Here is a 24707-nt window from a genome sequence, read left to right as displayed (position 1 = left end):
CTACCAAACCCTCAGTCTTATGCCCTCAAAACTAAGGCTTTCTCAAAGTGCCTTCTCCAACCACTTCCAAATTCAAAAAAAGGTTACTTCACCTTACATGATGTATTATAAAGGAAAATATCACCTACAAACCAACAATTTCCATTTTGAAGAAAGAAAGTATTTCCCCTTTATCTCTAGTCATCTTAGTTTCTTACACCAAAATCACATCCTATTTATGCTACCAAACCACATTCCACAAAATATCCTTCTTATGAGGAGCACTCAATCCTCTAATATGATATTCCTTTATAACTTTTGTTACAACTCTCCTAGATGTTGAATTGTCTCCCATTTACTATATCAACTTTACTTGCTAGTTCTCTTATTTCTTTATTATTCTTCCTACCCAAACAATAATTCTTACCGTCCACATTAGGTTTGTACTTTCTCTTAGTAACGATGTTAAAAAGGGGCTAGTAGTCGAGAACTTCTTCTTCCTACTATTGACTTCTACCCATTGGCTTTGAGCTTTATTGGTGCAGGAGCACCTAGGAAATATGCCAAGTTTCCTAAATCATTTTTGGCTTGTAGTGGTCTTGGTAAGACCACATGAATAAGGGCTATGTGATAAAGCCCCAAGTGTGTGAGTTGTGTTTTTAAATAGGTTTTTTTTGTGTTTGAGTTCCTAAGTTGCTTCTATGTTGGCAAAATTGCTTAAATTGCTTGTTAGAGCCTAGAATGGTCAAACATTGACCAAGACCCTAGGAGGATGGGAAAGATGGAAAAAATGTTAAAAGTTGTAATTACATGGAAATAGGTTCATTTAACCATGTTTGAGGTCATGGAACCATTAAATGCAAAATAGTGCAAAAGTTGCACTTGGCAACTTCGCAAGTTTGCAAAGTTGCTTGATGACATTAATAAAAAGTGCTAAATCTTTATAAGGGCTTCAAGAATCAGTTGGAAACCTATGAGATCTGTTGATTCACATGGGTAAGAGGTATTTAAGACCAATCCAATTCAGTTTGATGGTTGGCACATGCTTTTGTACGAATTTTGGCATTGGAATGAAGAGCAAACTAAGCATTTTGATGACAGTTTTCTGATTTCACCCTTCATCCACACCTTTAATGGATTGATAGGGTTGTTGGTTTCATGTGGTTTGATAGTGTATGGAATTTAGATGCTTTGGTAAAGATTAGGAGTTTTTTTTATCAGTTTCTTTACTAGTTTGAAAAATCTTTTTAAAGTTGTCAGTTCCCTGGTCTGTACAAAGCAATCAGCAAAGAAACCTCTATAACTTGAATTCCAATGGTGGAACCATGATGGCCTTTTGGAATCAAGTAATAGACTGTATAAAAAATGTAAATATGTATTTTGGTCTTGTTTTGCAGAGGTTTGTTTTTTTTTTCCAAGAGGCCCTAGGCGAGTTTGCATACCCGGCTAGGCAATGAAATCAGCAAATAAGTGTTTGAAAGGAGCATAGAATATAGCCAAGAATGCACTCTTGGAAGCCAGTTGTGAAGAATGGTGCAATGAGAGCACTAGGGAGACCCCATGGTGAAATAGAGTTTTGAGTTGATTGGTGAGGATTAGTGTAATAAGGGAATAGAGAAAAGATTCCCTTGGAATAGGGTATAGGAGAAATACCCTAAGAGGCTAGGAGAAAGCTTGGAGTGAGTTCTAGTAGTTGAGGCTAGAACCTTGTTCAAGATCATTTTTCCTCCAACTCCAAACTATTTCCAATACCAAACTGAAACTGATTTTCTAGAACAATCAAAACTGACAACACGAGAAGGCTAGATTACCATGCACCATCCACCTAGTACATACCAACTATTATAAAGACTCAAAACTGGCTATTTCAGTCTGCCAACTAGGCCTAGTTTAAGGCCATTTACAAAGTAACTCACAATCCCTTGACTTTTGGAACTCCGATGACCCAAAACAGTCTTAAGAGATGACTCAAATGCAAGGATTCTTTTTTTTTTGGTCTCATGATCAACTTTACAATGGTTTTTACAAAACTCTCCTTTCTAGCCCCTTTACCCTAGGGCTTTCTAGAAATCTTACTTTGCAACGTTTCTAGAATCCCAAAATGGTTCAAACACCTTCACTTTGGTTATATTAGACGACTTCCAATGTAAAATGAAACTCTTGTTTAGAGAAAACACTAAATCCACCTTTGGAGCAATCAATTTCGACTACCCAAACTTGTCTCCCACACATGGGAATGAGGTTTTAAACTCATTTAGACTCTCAAAACCAAATGAAACCTCCCTTTGGACCCTTTACATGACTTTATTAAGCCCATTTTGGCTTATATTGCCAATGTTGGAAATTTTACAAAATATTGCACTTTTAGTGCCTTTTACATCTTTTAGAGGCTTCGATAGCCTTATTACATTATTTAATACCTTTATAGGTCTTTTCTATCCACCCCTAACCTAGGATCAATCCTAATGCAGAGGATAGGGTGATGGACCCAAGTAACAACCCAAAATGAGCAAATTTGTAACAATGTGCCAAGTGACCCTTCTAGGTCCTGATGGGAAAACCCTACAAATAGTCAACTCTAAGATGTTTTTAGGCTTTAATAGGTTTTTTCTACCCTATCTAGCATGTTACCATAAACACCTTTCAGTTTCCATACCCTCCAAGCCAAAATGCATAATTCACCCAAATGTTGTCAATGCAAAAATTGCAAAGTTGCATTAGCAACTTTTGCAACAATTTAGAAACTTTTAGGAAATAAGCATAAAAATATCTATATTCCTATATTCCTTTGATTTTTTACTGTTTCCGAACCTTTTCTAAGTCATAGAATTGGAATCAAGTGAAAAATGTAAAAATTGCACTTTTTGTGCAAAGTTGCATTGTTGAAAGTTGTAAAAGTTGCTCAAATTTACAACTTAGTGGAAAAAAGGTCATGGGATCAAACTATTTTCTCTGTTAGCTCTAGGTGGTTGGGTAAACCCTATCCTCAACCTCATCATGTCCCCTTCAGCGCTCAAACATTCTCGGGCACGTCGAACCGGAATGTCCCCAAGGGTCACTAAATCCTACAAGGTTGTGATCTTTGACGAGGCATATCTCGAAGCTTGTGTGAGGTATGGATGAAATTCTAGTTCCTACAGGACCATGTCGCAAAGACCTACAATAACCTCTCTCACTTTTTGGAGATCACATTCCATTTTCATTTTACAATGCCATCTCGGGTGATGCTAAAACTTGCAATGTTGGCTAGTACAAAGTTGCCAACTGCCAAATCTCTCTCACCTTTCGTTGTGGGATCGAATTTTCTACTCTGTTAGCTCCGAGTGGCTGGGTAAACCCTATCCTCAACCTCATCATGTTCCCTTCAGCGTTCAAACATTCTCAGGCACGCCAAATCAGAATGTCCCCAAGGGTCACTAAATCCCATGGGGCTGCAATCTTTGACGGGGCATATCTCAAAGCTCGTGTGAGGTATGGATACGATTCTAGTTCCTAAAAGACCATGTTGCAGAGACCTAAAATAACCTCTCTCACTTTTTGAAGATCACATTTCATTTTCATTTTACAATGCCATCTCGGGTGATGTTGAAACTTGCAGTGTTGGCTAGTACAAAGTTGCCAACTGCCAAATCTCTCTCACCTTTCATCGTGGGATCGAACTATCTGCTCTGTTAGCTTTGGGTGGCTGATTAAACCCTATCCTCAACCTCATCATGTCCCCTTTAGTGCTCAAGCATTCTCGAGCACACTGAACTAGAATGTCCCCAAGGGTCACTAAATCCCACAGGGCTGCGATCTTTGACGGGGCATATCTCGGAGCTCGTGTGAGGTATGGATGTGATTCTAGTTCCTACAAGACCATGTTGCATAGACCTACAATAACCTCTCTCACTTTTTAGAGATCACATTCTATTTTCATTTTACAATGCCATCTCGGGTGATGTTGAAACTTGCAGTGTTGGCTAGTACAAAGTTGCCAACTGCCAAATCTCTCTCACCTTTCATCATGGGATCGAACTGTCTACTCTGTTAGCTCTAGGTGGCTAGGTAAACCCTATCCTCAACCTCATCATGTCCCCTTCAGCACTCAAACATTCTCGGGCACATCGAACCGGAATGTCCCCAAGGGTCACTAAATCCCACAGGGCTGTGATATTTGATGGGGCATATCTCGGAGCTCATGTGAGGTATGGATATGATTCTAGTTCCTACAGGACTGTGTTATAGAGACCTACAATAACCTTTCTCTCTTTTTGGAGGTCACATTCTATTTTTATTTTACAATGCCATCTCGGGTGATGCTAAAACTTGCAGTGTTGGCTAGTACAAAGTTGCAAACTGCCAAATCTCTCTCACCTTTCATTGTGGGATCGAACTATATGCTATGTTAGCTCCAAGTGGCCAGGTAAACCCTATCCTCAACCTATTAAACAAATATTTGTAGACCACTATTAATTCTATCTCTCTAATGACTTGTCGAATGTCTTTTGTTGCATGAAAATGATCACCAATTGAACCATTGATAATTACAAAAAATCTTGCACCCTCTAAAAAAGATATATTCCATTTACATCATTTCTTAATGAAACCAAATTTTATCATAACTTTGTGCAAGAAATCCCTTTGAAGCCTATCATAAGCTTTCATCATAATCAGGTTAATGACACATGAGGGAAGGGAGTTTTTTTTAATGGAATGCAATACTTCATGAAAAACTAATGCACCATCCATAGTTTCTCTTCCAAAAATAAACCCCCTTCTATTTAGAAACAATCAAAGGGGGAATATACCTTCAATTTTCTCATCCCGAGATAGAATGCCATTGAAATCCCCAGGCACAATAAATTTATCATCTTCAATGCTGGAAATAGCCTAAAAATAGGAATCCAAAAGTTCTATCTTATCATCACATGTAGAAGTAGGGACATATATATTGAGCACTATGAATGACATACCAAAATTAGTAACAACTACTTGCCACTAGTTAGGAAAAGACTAAATATATAGTAGTGCAAGATTTATGGTTCCAAAGAATACATGAACCACCCGAAGCACATGCAACATGAACATGAAATGAGTTCCACTTAGTCAACTTTGAAATAATAGAAGAATATGATTATTGAGACAATTTTGTTTTTTGAAGCAAAATTACATCAGCACCACCCGCATCAAGTTAGATTAGAGAGCAGATCTTTTGTCTGACATTTCACGAAAGGTCCCTCATTCTTCTAAGGAGTTCCTTTTGCACTCCTTTTCCTTTTGTTATCTATCAAATTTTTATCCAAAGTAGCTTGAATACCAAGGTCAATTTTCTCCTTAATCTTTTAAGCATTAGGTTTGCTTTGTTGTCTCTTACAAGTAGACACTTGAATTGAATCAGGCATGCGAAGGATTAAAATTATTCTTAGAGTCCTTATTCGCAAAATATGACTTAGTAATAGGCACCTTATGCACAACCAAGTCAGAATTAGTTAAATCCTTATAGAAATTATCAACTATTATAGGACTATAATGAATAAAAGGAAACATTATTGGGGTTACATGGATTAGTAACTATCACTATTTCCTTAAATAATAATGAACATTGTTGTGTACGCATAGCCAAAACTAAACAAAATTGTTGTTTCAAATGTTGTTATAGGGACACTAGCTAAATAGCCTAATATTTGCACAACAAAAAGTGGGTAAAGTAAGACAAACCTTTAATTGATGAGAAAAATAAGAAATCTAAGGAGGAGATGGCTTTAGTGCAACCAATTATATCACCAAGTACAAGATCAATCACATTACAAGACAAGAAAAAGATGAAAAAGAGTAGAAGAGATCAGGTAATATTAGATGAAGCTATCATACTTCCAATCTATGATCATACAAAATTGGATTCTGATGCTATGATAAATTATGGAGAATTGTGAAGGGGAAAGATGCAAAAGAGAAAGATAGGAAGTGAAGTACAAACAAGTATTATAAGATGTAAAGGACATCTTATTACAAATTGTTCTAGATGCACTAGCCAATGACAAACCTCCAATGATTGATCAATTAAGTTTACTTGTAAAATAGGTAAATGCACTTGATGTTGATGTTAATGAAAATTTGATACAATTAGAAGAGAAAAGAATAGAGAAGAAGATTATGGAGAAACTAAATGAGTCCATTACTGCTCAACAAGTTGAACTTGGTGGTATTACAACTGAGCTAGAAAATATTCTTAAGGAGATAATCCACCTACTCCAATAGTTATGTGATGTACTACATTTGACACAATATATTTTAAAGAAAGTTGAAAAATATTGATGAGGATTTAAAGAATAGTGTTTCTAAGTTAACTGAGGTACCTTAGTTAATCGAGGTTGATTTAAGTAAAGACATGGACAAGATGAGAAGACAAAGTCTTGAATTTCAAGCACTCTTGATACCTTACTTGGAACTCATACAAAAGAATGTTAATAAGGTTAGATAACTTATTCTTACTCCTAAAATGTCTATTATTTAACATGTGATTGAACTTTGAATGGAGATACATCCACAACACTTGGCATTGGATGGCCACTTGGTAAATATTAAGTCTATCTCTCTAATATTTGTAGACCACTATTTTGTTGGATAGAGTAATTTCAAATTAGTAATTTCTTTAATGGAGTTCCTAATAAATCTCAAGGTTCTCATTTAGGTTACCAATTTCCAGGAGGTCCATGAATATTGCCTGATAAAGTCTATTGCCAATCAATATTGTATCAAAAATTCAAACTAATTAGGTATTGAATTAAACTTGATAAACAAATGATAGAGAAGGAAAAATTTAAACATGAACAAGATCATAAATCATACGACGATGACATATTGCAAATGATTAACTTATGCTTAAACAATGATAAAGTTTATTGTTAATCAATATTCTATCAAAGTTTTTAATAGATTAGGTATTGAATTTAATTTCATACATGCACATATCTAATTTAATGGCATACATGAACATATCTAATTTAATGTCATACATGAACAAACATGAACAAACATATCATATCATATGTCATATATGAACAAGCATATCATATATTAACCAATAATGTCATAAGTCGAATAATGTCATACATCAAATATAGAATGTCATATACATCAAATGTTTATCGAATATGTCCATTGATGCCTATATATATACATGTCTAGATCAACTACATCTTTTCCTTCCCACGAGGGGAAGGAAAAAAGTCTCTCGACGTCCTTTGCCATTGTGTGGAGGGAGACGGTGGAGATGAATGAGGCCCTCGTGACACGCTCACTCGACCTCTTGTTGAGGCTCTTCTCCAGCTCCAACTGATACAAAGAAAGTAGATATGAATCAATATTTATTATACGTTGAAATCAAATATATGTACACACAAAATCAATTATTTTCTTACCGCCAACAAATAGTCACTCTATAAGTTCACCTCAAATGCTCGTGGATGATTAGGCGTAACGAGACCCTACAACAATTCACTAAATATAATCACTTATAAATACACATATCACTAACAAAAATATTGTACCCAAGTAAATATCACCAAAGTCATCTTATACCCACCAATTCCAACCCAAGTTTTGATTGTGGGTCCAAGATATTTAGAGCATGTGAAATTTGATCTAACAACTTATTTTTGGGTTTAGAGAGAAAATACATGTCATAAATGGTAAGATAAGGTCCAATAAATGAAAGGAATTATTTGATTGAAGTTGAAATAGAGAAGCTCACTTATAGATAAGGGTAACCTTGATTTTTTAAAGAAAATGAATCAATATAGGACTTAAATAATAATTTGAAGGTCCAATGAGTGTTAGGAGAGTGTGAAATCAATGTAGGAACCCATAACGTATATTAAAATGGGGCTAAAATTAATACCAAATAAGTGTTCTTACTTTTTCAAATGATACATGTAGTCCCCACTTTATTGGAAGCATGTGTCCACCTCATGCACACAATAAAGTAGAAGAAAAAAAGAGAAAGAGGTAAAGATTTTGGGAAAACTACAAGGAGATTAAATATCACCAAGCTGAAGGATAAAAGCTCCCAAACCAAGAATATTAACTATTACATTCATTTGCAAGGATATATAAAAGAACAAAAAAATCCTAAAGCTTACTAAGATTCCAATTCAACTAGTTGAATAGACCTCACTCAAGAAAATGTCTCAATCTCAAGCATCGTGTTGAAAAAGCTATAGCAAAAGCCCAAGTGGTCACTTGAGAAAAGAAAGAGCAAAAATAAAAGATAAGAAAATACTCAATGATTTATCCCACTAGCATAGCTATAAGAGTATGAAAAGAAGAGAGAAGGGCTATGAATCCAAAAGTCTAGTAAGTTATCTTATCCAAGTTTATTTTGTATGAGAGGAGGAGGAGGAGGATAATGAAAGAATGTAGAATTTTGTTATGCTAGTTCCATTCATCCCAAAGAAATAGTGAAGGAGAGTTGATGGTGTTGATTCCAAAAACTATAGTTTCTTTGAATCCTAAGGATATGCCTAGTTCTATTATCAAGTTGAACATTTGACTTTGGCCTATGAATAATATTAGTTTAAAACACAAATTCTCCTGCACTTATGACTCTACTAGACCAAGGTGAGTATATCTAATCACCAATTATATCTTTAAACTTGACTATTATTTATAGAAAACATATAACTTCCATCTTGTAGATCCTACTCCTAGTTGCAATCAACTTGGAATACAACTAATCTTCTATTCCTATCTTTACTTTTAATTTTATTATCTCCTACTCTTAGTCCTCATACCTTTATTCGATTTTCCTACTTCTTCTCTACTTCTAACTTCAATATGTGCTCCTAGTTCTTCTTTATCTAATTCTTTCACTGCCACTTCTACCTTCACTCCTAGTTTTTGAATTAAAAGTAGCCAAAACTAGGGGGCTGACCCTTTAACAACAAACTGACCTATTATTAGCAGATAACCATTAAACAAAACTACCCCTTACCACTTAGTAAAACAAAAACAAGGTTTCAATCCATAATTAAAAGAGTATCAGTAGGCCTAACATACATACTGCTTATGTAAAAACCATAAAAGATTTAGTAATATATCAACAAAGGTTAACATTAGAAATTTTGAGATTAACTATTATAAACAATAACTAAAACAAAGAAAATTCGTTCATACCTCCAGTGGCTATGAGCTAGCCACAGCTGCGGCCACTCCACTATCAATAGACTCTCGCAGATGAGGAGGTGTGTCCGACATCATGAGCTGCATGTCATACAATACACGTTGCATCTAACATGAAACATAAAATAAATATAATCAAATGAATTAAATTAACATGAAACAACTGTACCTGTGTGAAGCTCATATGATGTCTATGCTCCAAGTCTATGGTAAAGGTTGAGGCTCCTGTGGAGAACTGTTGCACATGCATAATTTTTTTTGTCAATCCTTAATATGATTACGTAATAAATATATGTATTAATTAAAATGATTAAATCGATACATACCTCAGGACTCGTGGAAGGGACAAAAAATGGGCCTAGAGGATCGCTGCTAGGCCCAACAACACTTTGACCCTGAATTTTGAACAATGTCAATAGATGCTAATTAATTAATCATTCACTATACATATGAAATGTGATCAAAATAGTAAATTATAATTGTAATTTACCTATGTGTCAATGCCAAATGTGTCATTCAAGAACTGATCGGTGACAAGCCCATCATCTGCACCATCTCCAGCATGAGTGCCAAATGTGCATAGGGATCCGCATGAAGTGCACATGTGACCACGATGCACAGAAGGATCCCCCTCAACTAATGGGCTCGTGGAATGGATGAGGGTCTGCATCAAAGCATTAATGGTCCCTAGAGTGCTGGCCTCTACATTTTCCTTCACAACTAAAGGAATAGTCACATGCTCACGTTGTGGCTTGACCACAGATGCCCTAACTACATTAGGGTCACGACGTGCTCCTAGCGTCTCAAATGATGAGCCCCCACCTCTACCCTAGGAGTCTAATATATCAAAATAATTGGGGATCTCCCCAAGGACAAACTCACAATATAATTTCTTCAAAAAATACATGCGGACCTCGTGATTGTTGCAAGGAGGGGCATCAAAAACCATCCACCATCTATCCCAAAAATTATTTCTAATAGCATCGTGAATGCACCAATGGATGGAGAATCGTTTAGTACCCTCTCTAACAGTATTTTGCTCACCGAGTTTTCTAAATAATGCACATATACTACCTTTTGGTTTTTTTTTTTTTTAACATCTTCATATGAAAATTTATTTGCATAAAATCTTTTTTGTTCATCCCTCTTAACTCGCCAAATATCTAACTGACCACTAACTGAGGCTATCTAGGTGTTAATGGATTCAAGTGATGATGCCAATTGAGACCTCATTGGATTGGTTTGTCTGGATTCTTTCAACTGAGCAATGAGTTTTTCTAATTCAATTTTTCCTCTCACTATTTCATTTATTATATTTTCTTGTGTGTCTGGCGGAGGTCTTGCAATTGGTTCGGGTTGTGGAATTTGTTGTTCTTCTTGAGGGGGGTTTTGAAATTCTTGTGAATTTTTTGATTGATTATGGACATTTCCTAATAAAAAATCAATTGAAATCCAAATAAATAAACAAATCTAAATGAAATTTGTAAAAACCCTACAAAACAATATAAAAACCTACAAAACAATATGAAAAATATATCAAACAATGCAAAGTTAGGTTTGTACACTTACAGCGTCATCGTGGGTGTGCTTGTGGTCTTCGATTTCGATGACAAGGAGGCATTTTGGCAAATGGTAGTGAAAATGCTATGTTTCCAACTCGCGTACGTGCTGCTCACTATAGGAGTAGAAGAAAATACTGATGAAAATGATGGGTTGCGGGTCTGTAGCCCATCATAAACACTTTTTTTATTTTGGTAATAGCGTGTGCACGCTATTTAAAATAGGAAGAAAAAAAACTACTTGTCACCTTTTTGGCACCACAAGTCGGTGCATTGACCCCTCTAGTAAAGTGCCAATTATGAGTGAAGATGATGTTGATGAACATCAAGAAGAAGGAGCAAATAGAAGAAAAGGCAAGCAGCATCAGTCATTTCCGAGCTCCTCTAGGCATGATCGAGTGTCAATGCCAAATAATAGTGAAGATTGAGCTAGTCAGCAAAGCAGCAGTATGAAGATTTTGATCCCACACTCTCCTCCCTGTTACCAAGAAAAACCAAGGGTCTTAGGAAGATATACTAAGATGAAAGGTATGAAGATTATGATGAGTGTTAATTTTGCATTATTTTCTCATAGTGATCCAATATATTTTGAAGAAGTTGTTAAGGAGAAGAAATGGTGTAAGGCCATGGATGAGGAGATAGATGCTATAGAAAGGAATGAGACATGGGAGCTAACTGAATTGCCTCCCAAAAAGTAAGTGATTAGAGTGAAATGGGTCTACAAGACCAAATGCAATGTTGAAGGCAAGATTGATAGGCATAAGCCAAGGCTGGTAGTCAAGGGCTACAAACAACAGTATGGCAAAGATTATAATGAGACATATGCTCTAGTTGCAAGAATGGAAACCGTGTGTTTTGTCATAGCAATTACAGCACAGCACAAATGGAAGGTATTTCAAATGGATGTGAAGTCTACTTTCTTGAATGGTGTATTGAAGGAAGAAGTCTATGTGGAGCAGCCACCTAGTTATAAAGTTGTAGGCGAAGAACACAAAGTATATAGATTGAAGAGAGCTCTTTATGGGCTCAAGCAAGCTCCAAGGGCATGGTACAGTAGGATTGACTCATATTTGATGAGCAATGGTTTTAGAAAAAGCAATGGTGAGCCTACTCTCTACATCAAGGCAACAAATGGAAATATGTTGATCGTTGTCTTATATGTAGATGATTTGATTTTTACTGGTAATGAGAAGGCTCTAATTGGTGAGTTCAAAGAGGCCATGAAAAATGAATTTGAGATAACAGACCTTGGTCTCTTAAAGTATTTTCTAGGCATAGAAGTAAAACAAATGCATGATGGCATCTTCATCTCTCAAAAAAAATATGCAGTGTAGATCTTGGAGAGATTCAAAATGCATAATAGTAAGCCAGCCTCCACACCAACAACAATAGGTCTGAAGTTGTGCAAGGAAAACTCTAGCAAGAGAGTGGATCCAACACTATACAAGAGTATGGTTGAAAGTTTAATGTATTTGATTGCAACTCAACCAGACTTGATGCATGCAGTAAGTTTGATTTCCAGATTTATGGAAACACCAAAGGATTTTCATTGGCAAGTGGGAAAGAGGATCCTAAGGTATGTGAAAGGTAGCAAGGGATTTAAAATTTTGTATATTGTAGCATATAAATTCAAGTTGGTAGGTTATACAGATAGTGATTGGGCTAGAAGTATAGATGATAGGAAGAGCACTTCTGAATATGTATTTCATATGGGATCGGGTGCAATTTCATGGGCATCCAAGAAGCAACCTATTGTTTCTCAATCTACAGTAGAGGTTGAATACATAGCAGCAAATGCAGCAACATGTCAAGCTATTTGGTTAAGAAGGATCTTGACAGATTTGAATAAGAGGTAAGAGGATGGAACCATAATTTATTGTGACAACATTTCCTCAATTGCATTGTCCAAGAATCTAGTCTTTCATGGGAGAAGCAAGCATATAGAGATCAAATATCACTTCATCAGAGAGTTGGTGGAGAATGGGGATATCAAAATGGAATTTTGCAAGTTTGAGCAGCAACTAGCAAACATATTTACTAAGCCATTAGGCATTGGAAGTTTTGTACACCTAAGAGAGTGTCTTGGTGTAGTTGATTTGGATCAGCAGTGATCTTTGTTTTTTTGGCTTGGGACAAAGGGGGAGTGTTGAAATATTTAATAAGTAATGGGTTTGTCCCTGGAGCCAAAATGCCCACCTACCACCTTTGACGACCTACACAACGTTTAGAAAATTTAATACGAGTAGGTGAGTTTCAAATTTAGAAAAGAGGGGGAAACATTTTTGGAAAAGAGAAAAAAAAATGAATGTATTAATTCATTCATTCGGTTCAGCAAATCAAAGAGAAAAGAGATCAGAAGTTGTAGAGAAGGAAGAAGAAGAAAGTAAGCGATCAACAGATCCAGTTGTGCAGAAGATAGAAGGAAGTTTGTGTCATGCCTACATTTGCACGTGTTTCCTTGCTAGTCATTCCATAAGTTTGTGCTTGTTAGATTTGTCATATTGAAGCAGTGACTGCTCTAGGTGCTATTATATGCAGCCATTAGAGTTGCAAATTTAAAGTTTGAAGTTTGAAGTTTTAGGGGTATTTTAGGGTTTTCTGGTTGTAGTTGAATGCTCCTAGATTTTGTAATAGTTTCAATCAAAGTTGAATAGAAAGCAAGCAAGCATACGTGAATCCATTGCTCCTTATTCATTGCATTTGAAAAGTTTATTATTGAATATTTTAAGCTTTGACTCTTTGGTTTTAATGGTGGTAACATTCACGTTATAAGTTCTGTCACTCGGCATTGTCTTTGGTAGAAGTTCTCTCTGCAGTTTAAGCCGAGCTCACTCAGCATTCATTGGTGCGGAGTTTCCCTTCACGTGCCGAGTTCACTCGGCTCCTTCATGTGCCAAGCTCACTCGGCACCCTCTTGTCACTCGGCTCCTTAAGGTGCCAAGCAAAACTAGCACTCAGCAATAGTTAGTGCCGAGTGAAAATTTTAATGTTGTAATTTTTAATTTTATTTTTTCTTACAGTAAGACCTTTCGATTTACGACCAAATACATAAGAAAATACAACAATATTTTTGTGTGTACCATTCCCACCAGGGCTTTCCCTCTAATCAAGGGTTTCCCTAGTTAACACATCTGGTGTTATTGTGTATGTATATCTTCTTATAGTTTTTGATTATATTGTTCACATGTTTAAGGATTAATAAGGTTGATAAGTGTTATAATAGTTGGATAGTTGGTTAACCCCCTCCCCACCTCTTAGTTATCTTGACAAACTTTACTTTCTAACAAGTTCATGTCGTCTCTTCAAGCAAAATACTATTATCATAATGACTCAAGCATTAATTCAAACCAAACCAGAAGTAAGAGGTTGTCTGATAATTCTTTCTTTCATCCTTTAAGGTGTGGATTTTCTTATTGATTCTCAAAGTAATTTGGGAGTTGTGATGATATATTGGTGGAAAGAAAGTATGCAATATATTGCATATTTGATGGCAGTTTAATTCCTAATAGAAATGAAGGAAAAATCTACCCAAGAACAGATCTTATGCTAGATGAAACGGTTTTCTTTTCTGCAAACAAGCATTATGTCAAAAATGATAGTTTTGATGATAATAATTGTAAAACTCATCCCATTTTTCTTGACGGTGTTCCTACCTTTTGTTTTTTTCAATTCAGAAGTGAAACTCGTTTGAAGAATACTACTGAAGAGATTGTAGGGGATGCCAAATTTTTTTATGATAGATGCTTCTTCAGGTATGATTTTGTGCTCATGAAATCCCTGCATATAACAAAGTCAACATTCAGCAATAAAGAGTTTGCCAAATGGAGGTTGTGCCTGATTATATCATCTAGATACAACCCACTAATCAGAAGAGGCTCTTACTTCGGTGTACGGTCCAATGCCTTCATGTAAGTTCTCCTTGAATTTTCTGCTTAAGACAGGATCTTCCTACCTATATAAATATTGTAAATAAGTACTGGTTTGCAAATTTTGGCTGCGCTTTAGTTTAGGAGTGCTTTGGGTAGTGTTAGTTTTTGGCCTGCTGGTCTGGCCCTGCTCCTCTCCGCCCATCTGCAAGCAGCTCCCTGTGCTCCTCTCTTATTGACTCTATTGCCCAATGTTTAGGCACTCATCTTTTTAATCAGAGATACTAGAGTTCTCTATTTTTGTATAAAAAATAGTCCCCCTGTACAGCCAATGTTAGTATCCCTATGAACCCCATTTGAAAATTTCAAAATGTCCCCCTGTACAACCAATGTTAGTATCCCTATGAACCCCATTTGAAAATTTCAAAATCAGGCATTCTATCTCTGATTTTCATGTTCATCTCTAACTTTTGTGTCGAATATTGGTAAGTTCAGACCAAGTCTTGAAACATTTTGAACCTGTTCAGAGGTTCAACGGGTTCATCAGGTTCACAGGTTCAAAGGTTCAATGATCCAGAGATGAAGTTCGAAGGCAAAGTACAGTGGTTCAACCTGGTACAATTGGTACAGGTAGATTCATAGGTTCAAAATATCAGTTTAATTCAATGTTCAATTTCCAGAGGTATAGTTCTATGTCCCGAATCCACGAGTTCAAAGGTTTCTAATTGATTCAGACCTAATGGTTCGAAATCAAAGTTCAGTTCAAAACTCCAAAATACGGGATTATAACAGATTGAAGAGTGTAAGTGACTGATGATCCAATCAGGATTACATATTTCCTGTTCAAAGCTAGATATGTAGATTCAAGGTCGGAATTTGAATGCTCATGAATTGTTAACCCACTTCTCCTAGTTCCATGTCAGATATTGCTAGTATAAGGTACATGAGTTCAAGAGTTCATAGTTGCAAATATCCAACTTCCTCTATCGTGCTTCTTTTTGGAAAGCTTATTTTGCATGAATTCTATGGCACTAAAATTAGTAGAGTGATGGATAAAGTAGTCTCGACATCTGACGGGCATAGAACAAATTTTCATAATTGTCGCTTTTTTTCCCAATAGTTGAAAACCATGATATCAAAACAGGTCTCAAGCTGCAGAGGTTAAATATCTTATTGGCACATGGAATCGGGCCTCATATATGCAATAATGCTAAAATTCAAATACGCAAGAAGATTCAGTCCATATTAAGATCGGTCTGTAGGGCTACCCATTAATAGGAGACACTTAATCCTATTCAGAATACTTATCGTGAAGACACACAATTATATAGTATTTACATTAACGCTTCACATTTCAAATCAGAAAGTTTTGATGTTGTAACTGGTTATCTGAGAGGGGGAATAGAAAAAAAATTCAATTCAGCAGACCACATACCCAGACATGCTTTCTTATCACCCAAGTTCAAATGGTCTAGAGACACATGCAATCGAGGTTTTGGTAAATGATCGAGATTCTAGATCCGACCTACTTACACGTCACCAAACATGAGTACCAGTTCATGAATTCCAGACACGCGATGGCTCTTCACCACTTGGCCTCCAAATATTAGTTGCGCCAATGGTAATATCAAGCATCCCGAGGAAGTCTATGCCATTGGAGGAGAAATGCAACAATGCCTACAATCTATTTGACAAAATGTCAGTCAACAGAGGAGGCATTCATTTTGTCAGAACTCGAATCAGTTGTCATTTGTGGGCATATCTCCAAAGGTTAGTGGAAGACATAAATTGCTAAAACAAAGATTTCTGGTTATCGAGTAGATGATAGCCGCATCCCAAAACTTCAAAACTTATAATGCCGCGAGATGGTGAGGCGGTGATTGAAGGCATTCGTCAGTCCTTCAAATAATGTGTCGTGTTCTTGCGCCCTTCAGTTCTTCAAGGAGATTGTACGTCTGAATGCACATTACAAAGGCATTTGTTTGGTCAAAGACATAATCGTCTTAGCGATCAAGATAATCGGGTTTGTCAATGGGAAGTCGATGGGACCTGTTTGATAGATTATCGACACCATAAAACAAGCAAATCCTAAGTTCATTTGTTATGGCGAATCATATCACCATAATCGCACCGCTGGGCATCTAAGATATTAATGTTTGATTGATCAAATTCAAAGAATAAACAGCTGCAGGAATTCGCATATAAAAAATGGACAAAAAAATATAAAGTAAAATTCGGAGCCATGCCCTAGCTGGTAAATAGAAGTGCGAAACCAAGCATGTACACAATCAAGCATCAAAGGCTCCTTGAAACACATACAAGTACACAAACTATTCGACAGAATATTAGCCAATGCATATCAAAATGTCGAAAGTGATAGTCATGTACAGGTGTGTCATAGTGCGACAGCTATGGGATATTTTGTGTATTATGCTCATGGATGGCCGGACTATGATGGAGATTGCCATAATAAAAGCTCTTTGTTTGAATAATGTAATAGATACATTTACATGTTTCCTGGTAGAGGTGTCAGCTCTTCGGCTTATTCTAATTGATAATAGATTGAGGCTTATTCTAATTGATAATAGATTGAGTAACTACATTGTGAGGCATTAAAAGTATTGAAAGATGAGAAAATTCACAACCTGCTATTTCAAAATCTGATGTTAGGCGTCTCATATCATGCAACATAAAGTCTATTGTTTATATGTCCAAAGTCATCTAGTTCGACCCCATAACCGATTAATAAAATATCCTTAACTAAAAATGTTTTATTCTTTTATAAGAATAAATTATTATCCTATCAATACAAAGGTAAAGTAATTTCAAGAATCGCTTACATAACCAACAAACTATCAAGAACAGTATTTATTGTAATTGCAGCGCATGTGCCAAGGGTTTCGCTTCTCTCAGGGTCAGTGTACTTGAGGGAGAGAGTTCTTTATGTTTTTCTTGTAATAGAGAGATATATTCTTTTTTTAATGTTATTTTTGTATAGATTCTAAGTCTGTGGGCTCATTCTTTGAGATTGGATAAAAGGGGAAAGCATCATTGAGTCTATGAATTGATTAGTGCTTCTCTGGATTACGTTGAGTTTTGTCTTATTGTAATCATTTTTAAGCACCATTGATAATGCAGATATAGAGCTTAGTCTAGAATTTTGTTTTCAGGTGAAACAATTCATTGAAAGGCAATATAAACTTTCTTGCGTCTTTTGTTTAATCTTCATCAGTGAATGTGAGGGAGTGGGCTGTGTATCAATTCCTTGTGGTCACTTTCTTTATATTTAAATTTCTTTCACATCTATTCTATGTTTACAGGTAAATGTTTATAAGAATTTATTGTTTTCAGGTTAAAAGCACTCCTAAAATTTATATTTATCTAACGAAGGGAGTTGTACCTTAACATCAAAATTCAAAGAGTGTTTGCATGTAACCATTGCAAACGTCTCAACTGTTGGTTACAGATCTTAACTGAGGTTTTGGGCATAAGAAGGTAATTTGATTATGTTTGTGAAAAGACAAATTTGTTCCCTAATAGGTCAATAGCACATGTGGTGGTATTTGATGATATGCCATAAAGGTAATTCTCAAAATCCATTATCATGGGTAACACATGCAATGGTACTCCACGAAATACCATAATTATGGATATCTTAAATCCATTATAAAGAATAACACATGGTAGATATCTAAAGTCCTTTAAGTTGAATAACCTTTAAATCCTTTAAGGTAAATAGTACTTATGGAAATATATTGATATGCCTTAAAGGTAACTTCCTAAAATCACTATGATAGACATTACATAAGGTATTATTTGAGAACATATTATATAAAAACAAATAAATCATTGTGACTTTTTTATGATTATAATTTAGTCTAATATGATTTAGACTCTCTAGATAAAGAGGGGGAGACATTAATTAATTAATTTCAATCAATTATTCATGATAACTTAAATCCATATATCTCTCTCTCCTAAATAAATAAATTAATCTAGTGACAATGCATGATGTTGGGTATCACCTAATGTGATATTTAACGATGGCCATAATGGTAAATAATAAGTCATAGTCATACATGGTGACATAACTTTAATGAATTCCTCTTGGTTAAGAGGGAGCGTTGAAGGTAGTTAGGAGGAGAAATGTAAAGGCACTTGATAATTATATATTATATTGAAGGATTCCTCCCTAGCTAAAAGGAAGTGTTGATTTTATTGTTGGTCGGAATCAACAGGCCACCATACGTATCATAGATATCACAAAGATTGTGATTATAGATATATTATTATAATTATTTGTAGATTATATGTATATGTCTTCATCATTCAGAGAATGAGTGTGTAATATTTCACGTCAATAACATATGGAATATAAGTTTATGGCATTTTATGTATTTGTATATTTAATGCGTTGCCCATTAATTCGTTTGTCTCATACTTTGGTAACACATTTTACCTAGACTTTGATACCAATTTGAAGAGACAAATAGATATGAATCAATAAATTGTACATAAATATACAAATACATAAAATGTCATACACTTAGATTTCATACATTATTGACATGAAACGTTACAAACTCATAAACTCTTCATCTTCATACTCTATGACCCACACTCGAGCACACCATAATCAATCCATTACATATACCTTAGAGGTTTTAGAAATTACATATAAATAACTTTAGAAACTACTTAGATCTTTCTAGATCTTAAGTTCACTTGTCTCTTATTAATAAATAATAAATATCTTAATCCTTAATTATCTCTATATTTTTTAAATATTGCTGCCAATTAACAACTTATCCTTTTCGTTTAATTACATTTCACTACAAAGAGAAATTACACATCGCGCAACATTTCATTCACTAGACTCTGTTTATTGGGGTGTTAAGATTATGTCGAAAACACCATAATTGAAAAAAACATGCATAGAAAATGGACCGAAATTAGTGGGAGATGCATCTAAATGGGTGGTGACATGCTTCTATTTTAAATGCTGAGGTTCAGAGTTCTCTTGTTTTCGGTGGCAGAAAATAATCAGAGATGTAAGGGAATATTTGGGAAGAGCGGCTTCCAGTCTTCTCTGCCTCCGCTAATTGCTTTTGCCATATCTATGAAAAGGCGGTGCATCACGAATTTTCCATCACCGCCAGTGCTTACGAGCAATTTGAGCTCAAGATTTTTGATAGCCGGTTGAGGATCCCAGTTCAATTTTCTCCAAAGCCGGATACCATGCTTTTTCTCTTTTCCTACGAAGTGACAAGCTATATCCAAGAAGATATTTTTCTCTTCAAATGTTAGTTCATCGTAACAAGGCCTGAGGTGGCTGTAAATTTGCTTATGACAGATGCTCTCCGGTGTACTCAAGGCTTCATTCCAACATTCGGGATCATCCGTTTTGTCCCTCAACAAACTTCCCACGACTTCGAGAGCCAGCGGCAATCCACCACAGGCTTCAACAATCCTTTTGCATTGCTGGGCATACTGTGCCTTGTGTTCAGGACTCAAAGATGCATGCAAGCTGAACAAAGTCAGAGCCTCATCATACTCCAGTCCCTCCATCTTGTAAATTACGTTTATCTGTGCCATATTCAATACATTCTTATTGCGGGTTGTAACAATTATTCTGCTTCCACTGCTCGCACAATTTTCCGCTGCGAGGATCTCCAGCTGCTTGCTATCAACAATGTCGTCTAAAACTATGAGGGTACGCTTCAGAACTGAGAACTGCTCTTAACAATCACAACAAAAAGCAACAATAAATAGAGCATTTTATTTAAGAAAGAACCCAAAGCTAAATTCTATTATATGGACAAGAATATTTTTCAGTTATAACCAATTCACGAACGCTTTCTATAGTTTGATAAGAGAATGTTCTAACAACCTGTGCCACCGCTGAACGGTCTTCAACAGGAGTATTGAACTGGCGGTGCTTCCTCAAGTGTAAATCTTTCATCAATTGTTCTTGTAACTCCTTTAGCCCATCCCTGTGCTGCCACTTGGTACTAACGTCCAGTAGAAAACAATAAGCGTCAAATTTTTTAAAGATACGGTTGAAAACGGCCTTGGCCATTGTGGTTTTGCCAAACCCTTGAAGCCCCCATATACCTATCTTGAGCACATCTTCTTTGTTGTCAATGTCCAGCAGGCGTATCACTTCTTTTATCCTCTTGTCGAGTTGCACCGGATGCGTTGGTAGGCTTTGATACGGAAATTTATCCAATTCCTTGATAACGTCACAGACGATCTTTCTTACTAACCTACCTTCATATCCGCATGTGCTCTCACAAGTCCACCCGTTGAGTCCAGAAACTTCCACCAAGGTCTCTCCCCACTCGTCGATGGTCGAAAGTGAAAATCGGCCTTCACGGCGGTGCTCTTCCAATGCCTCCCTATATGGGTTTGGGTTTGCCTCGCTTTTCTCCTCTGCTATCGCATCACGACTACTACTCTCTGCCTTTATCTCACTCCCCAACTCTCTTCCAACCTCTGTTCCTTCTATTTTTCCCTCGCTTCCTTCATTTGTTTGCTTGCAGTATGCGTGTCGAACCTGGTGCGGGTGGACGTGGTAAAAGAGCGGTTTGATGGGCGCTTTGAAATCCAACATGTGCTTGAGCTCCTGCAGACACCACGATGACGAAGCATAATTCCTGCTCATGATGGCGATGCCGATGGCGCTATCCTCAATTGCCCGCTTCAAGGCCTCGCCAACACACTCTCCCTTTTCCATGCTTCTCTCGTCCCAATAAACGCTAAGCCCTGCATCAGTTAAAGCTTCATATAAGTGGTCCACCAAAGTTTTCCGGACGTCAATTCCTCTGAAGCTGAGGAAAACACCGTACTTCTTCGGCGAGGGGATTTTATAGCCTCTGGTGAAGGAATCCATGGTGAAATGGTTCTGGGCAACATTTTGTGCCATTAGGATCGGGATGAAAAATGATGACTGATTGTAGACTTAATTCATATATGAGCTATAAGGGAACGCAATTGAAGACAAATCCTCTGTGGTCTCAGCATCTTTCAACCTTGGTTGTAACACTCACATGAGGACAAGCAAATCCGTAGGTAGAAGCGCACACATCCTGGCCAAGGATTAACGACAGACACTCGCAATCTGGAGGGAAGATCGGCAAGGACAGAAAGGATGTCAATAAATGTTAAAATTGCGATAATATCAATGCAAACTGGTGAAGATAATAAGGTTACCAATAAATTTGAAAATAGCGATAATATTAAGATAGAAAAGTGAAGAAGATAAGGTTAGCAATAAATCTGAAAATTGCGACAATACCTAGATAATGAAGTGCAGCAAGCGGAAACTTATCTTAGTGTAATAATAAAAATTGTTATGCTATTTATATTGGGAAATATTTACATAATAAATTAAAATACATATCTTATTTGTCATCATTCAGAATTGATCTAGTAAACTGAGGTCCTTAATTTCAAATAATTAAGCCAAGTCTAGTACTAGATCTAATTATGTGAGTAATTAGATCAATAAACTTGCATAATTAACTCAACCAATAAATTAATCATCAATTAATTTTTTAATTAAACACTAATGGCTATTGAATCACTAAAACAAACTATTTAATTAAAGGTCTTATAAATTTTCATTAAATAAACTGATTCAAATATGTGTGCACCAATTTCTAATTAAATGGAGAATTAAAAGACAAAATTACTAATTTGTCTCATTCTCTAACAACCAAGAAACCACAAATTTGACCAATTGAATCCTAATCACATGGATTGCCTCACATGAATCAAGAAAGGGAGAATCTCAACCATTCACCAAGTTTGCATCCAACAAAGAATTCCTTAAAAGCCAAGCATACCCTAAGCTCATGATAATAGATAATTCTCATAGTAATGTTACAATTTTAGTTTTCATTTAGGGTTTTTACTATGAATGATAGCTTGCATCTTAGTTTCAAATCTTAACTTAAATTTTAGCTATGTTGCATCATAGGTTCATCATTTCTTAGTTTAATATGCATGATCTCATCAAGATTTTGAGTAGAGAAGGCCTCTTTGCATCATACTCTATGAATCTTCTATTTTAAAGTAGTCAAGTCAAATTAATCTTTAAGAGCAAAATTCATAGATCAAGCTCACCTTAACTAGGAAGAATTAAATTGATTTCCAATAAGTTTTACTTTGTTCGATTAATTCTTAAGGTACTAATCCACCAGTAAGGATTTATTGAAGTATTTGTGTATCACGTACTTTACCACATTTCACACACACATTAGCAAGGGACAAATTTTTTTCCAAGCTAGGTTTAGTTGGTTGCATAGCCACATTTTTCAACATGAAGGGATTCACCTCTCTTTTTTTCTTTCTTTCATAAGAGAAAAATCTTGAGCATACACAAGGTTTGAGTTTGAAAGAATTTTATTTATCTTTTTGTTGGTAAACAGATTTGTCACAGTAGAATTGGCCCAATGGAGTGTGTGGCAAACCATTCACAATAGTTGGATAGGCCCTTGATATGCAGCCTTCCTCTGCGTTTAGAGGGGCAGCTCCCTCGTATGATATAATTTTGAAGCTTTTCAAATAGATATAAAATTAAAATTGAAAGGGGAGAAAGCTCATGATGACGAATGCACCACACGACTTCAAGGCTTTCCCAAACTACTAAATTAAAACCGCTAATAACAACAATCAAGATCTACACTTGAAAACTATTACTAGCACAATGTTGATCCGCAGATTCATAAACATCTACACTATACCATGAGAATGCTCACTACAAAGAGAATCAACATTCTAAACAATTTAGATTTAGAATCAGAGAACTCAAATTGCGCGTTCCTTTACTTTCTTGCACCAAGAACTTAAGAGGAATTTCTGATTATAAAGACAAAATCTATACATACTTTCCAAATATCATCTTTTAATCAAAATTTCTACATAGTGTTCCTTATTCTCAAGCCCAAAAGTCCCCCTTTACAAAGCTCAAAAGAGCCCTTATATAGACATAGAGGTTAATAACTACCTATTCGTGGTTAATAACCACCTCCCAAATATGTGATTTGGGTGAGGTTAATTAACCTCAACAAAATTAACCTGTATGCTCTGAAACTTGAACCTTAGATATTTTGAGGGGATGATTGAATAGTCGATCCTTATTGATCCCTGATAGATTATATGTGAGCTAAAGTTCAAACATAGCGACCTTCCCAAGTTCATTTATAACATCTACAAGATGCTCTAATCTACCTACATCTTAATCACAAATGAAGGAAAGGTGGCAAATGGTTCACCACTTTTTGCTACATCGCATGTACTTTCACGCTGCATCTTCATATCGCCATTGCTCTTCTCTCGTCCATTAAGGTGAGGTATTGTAATGCCAATATGCACTGATTTTTCATAATGCCCGTTTGGGTTATCATGGATTGTGGAAGAGAACATTTCTTCATGCATTTTATGCTCTCACCTCAAGAATTTGAATCCATTATTCTACTACACTCTAAAGAATTGTGCCCCATTGATTGAATAATATCATGGACAGACAACCCTCCTCCTTCAGATTCAATATGAGTAGAGTAGTTGGGAGAATGAGCAGCATGGTTCATTTGAAAAGGTACAACCCCCCCCCAAATTCATCTCCTTCTTTGCTTCCCTCGTCCTTCTTCTCTTTGTGATGAGTTTACCTTGTATCATATGTACCTATGTATGGCACACCTATGACAATTCTACAACTTTCACTGATGGTAGCACTTATTCCACAAACTTGAATCTTGTTATCAACGATCTTTTTCTTAACGCACCTCAAAGTTCAGGGTTTAACACTTCTTCCCGTGAACAATCTCCCAATACGGTCTATGGTCTTTTGCAGTGTACTAGAGATATATCTAAACTGAAATGCTCAAACTGTGCGGTGAATAACAACATTCGACAACGTTACTCCAATGATATAGGTGGGCGACTGTGGTTGGATGACTGCTTTCTGCGCTATCGCAATTCCAACTTCATTTCAACGCTTGATATTATTGGAGCACCTATCTTGGCGAACGGGATTACTGTAACCAGGGAGGCATTCAGATCCACTGTCACCGGCCTTCTGTCAAATCTGTCAAACAGAGCTTACATCCCTGCAAATAACGGTTTCGCTGGAAAATGA

General features: G+C 36.1%; 2 protein-coding genes across 2 annotated transcripts; one reads left to right on the top strand and one right to left on the bottom strand.

Annotated features, from left to right (window-relative positions):
* Positions 1-19609: 19609 nt before the first annotated feature.
* LOC149570725 (disease resistance protein Roq1-like) lies at positions 19610-21491 on the bottom strand. Its single transcript, XM_089817258.1, has 2 exons — positions 20457-21491; positions 19610-20299 (listed from the first exon to the last, which is right to left on the bottom strand). The coding sequence occupies exons 1-2, from the start codon at positions 21489-21491 to the stop codon at positions 19610-19612; spliced, it is 1725 nt and encodes a 574-aa protein (XP_089673384.1).
* Positions 21492-24227: 2736 nt separating this feature from the next.
* Positions 24228-24707, top strand: LOC149570724 (cysteine-rich receptor-like protein kinase 10). The gene has a single exon (XM_089817257.1). The coding sequence runs from the start codon at positions 24228-24230 to the stop codon at positions 24705-24707; it is 480 nt and encodes a 159-aa protein (XP_089673383.1).

The sequence above is a fragment of the Cupressus sempervirens genome, chromosome 3 (assembly GCF_028749045.1).
Source record: "Cupressus sempervirens isolate cs-2001-9-10 chromosome 3, ASM2874904v1, whole genome shotgun sequence".
NCBI classification, from domain to species: Eukaryota; Viridiplantae; Streptophyta; class Pinopsida; order Cupressales; family Cupressaceae; genus Cupressus; species Cupressus sempervirens.
The sequence above is the reverse complement of the archived record's forward strand: the minus strand, read 5'-3'. Positions and strand labels throughout refer to the sequence as shown.

Excerpts from the sequence above, each read along its gene's own strand:
- LOC149570725 (XM_089817258.1), bottom strand. The coding sequence starts at position 21,491 with ATGGCACAAAATGTTGCCCAGAACCATTTCACCATGGATTCCTTCACC. Across the intron at positions 20,300-20,456 it reads ACCGTTCAGCGGTGGCACAG|TTCTCAGTTCTGAAGCGTAC; the intron begins GTTGTTAGAACA and ends TGTTAAGAGCAG.
- LOC149570724 (XM_089817257.1), top strand. The coding sequence starts at position 24,228 with ATGAGTTTACCTTGTATCATATGTACCTATGTATGGCACACCTATGAC.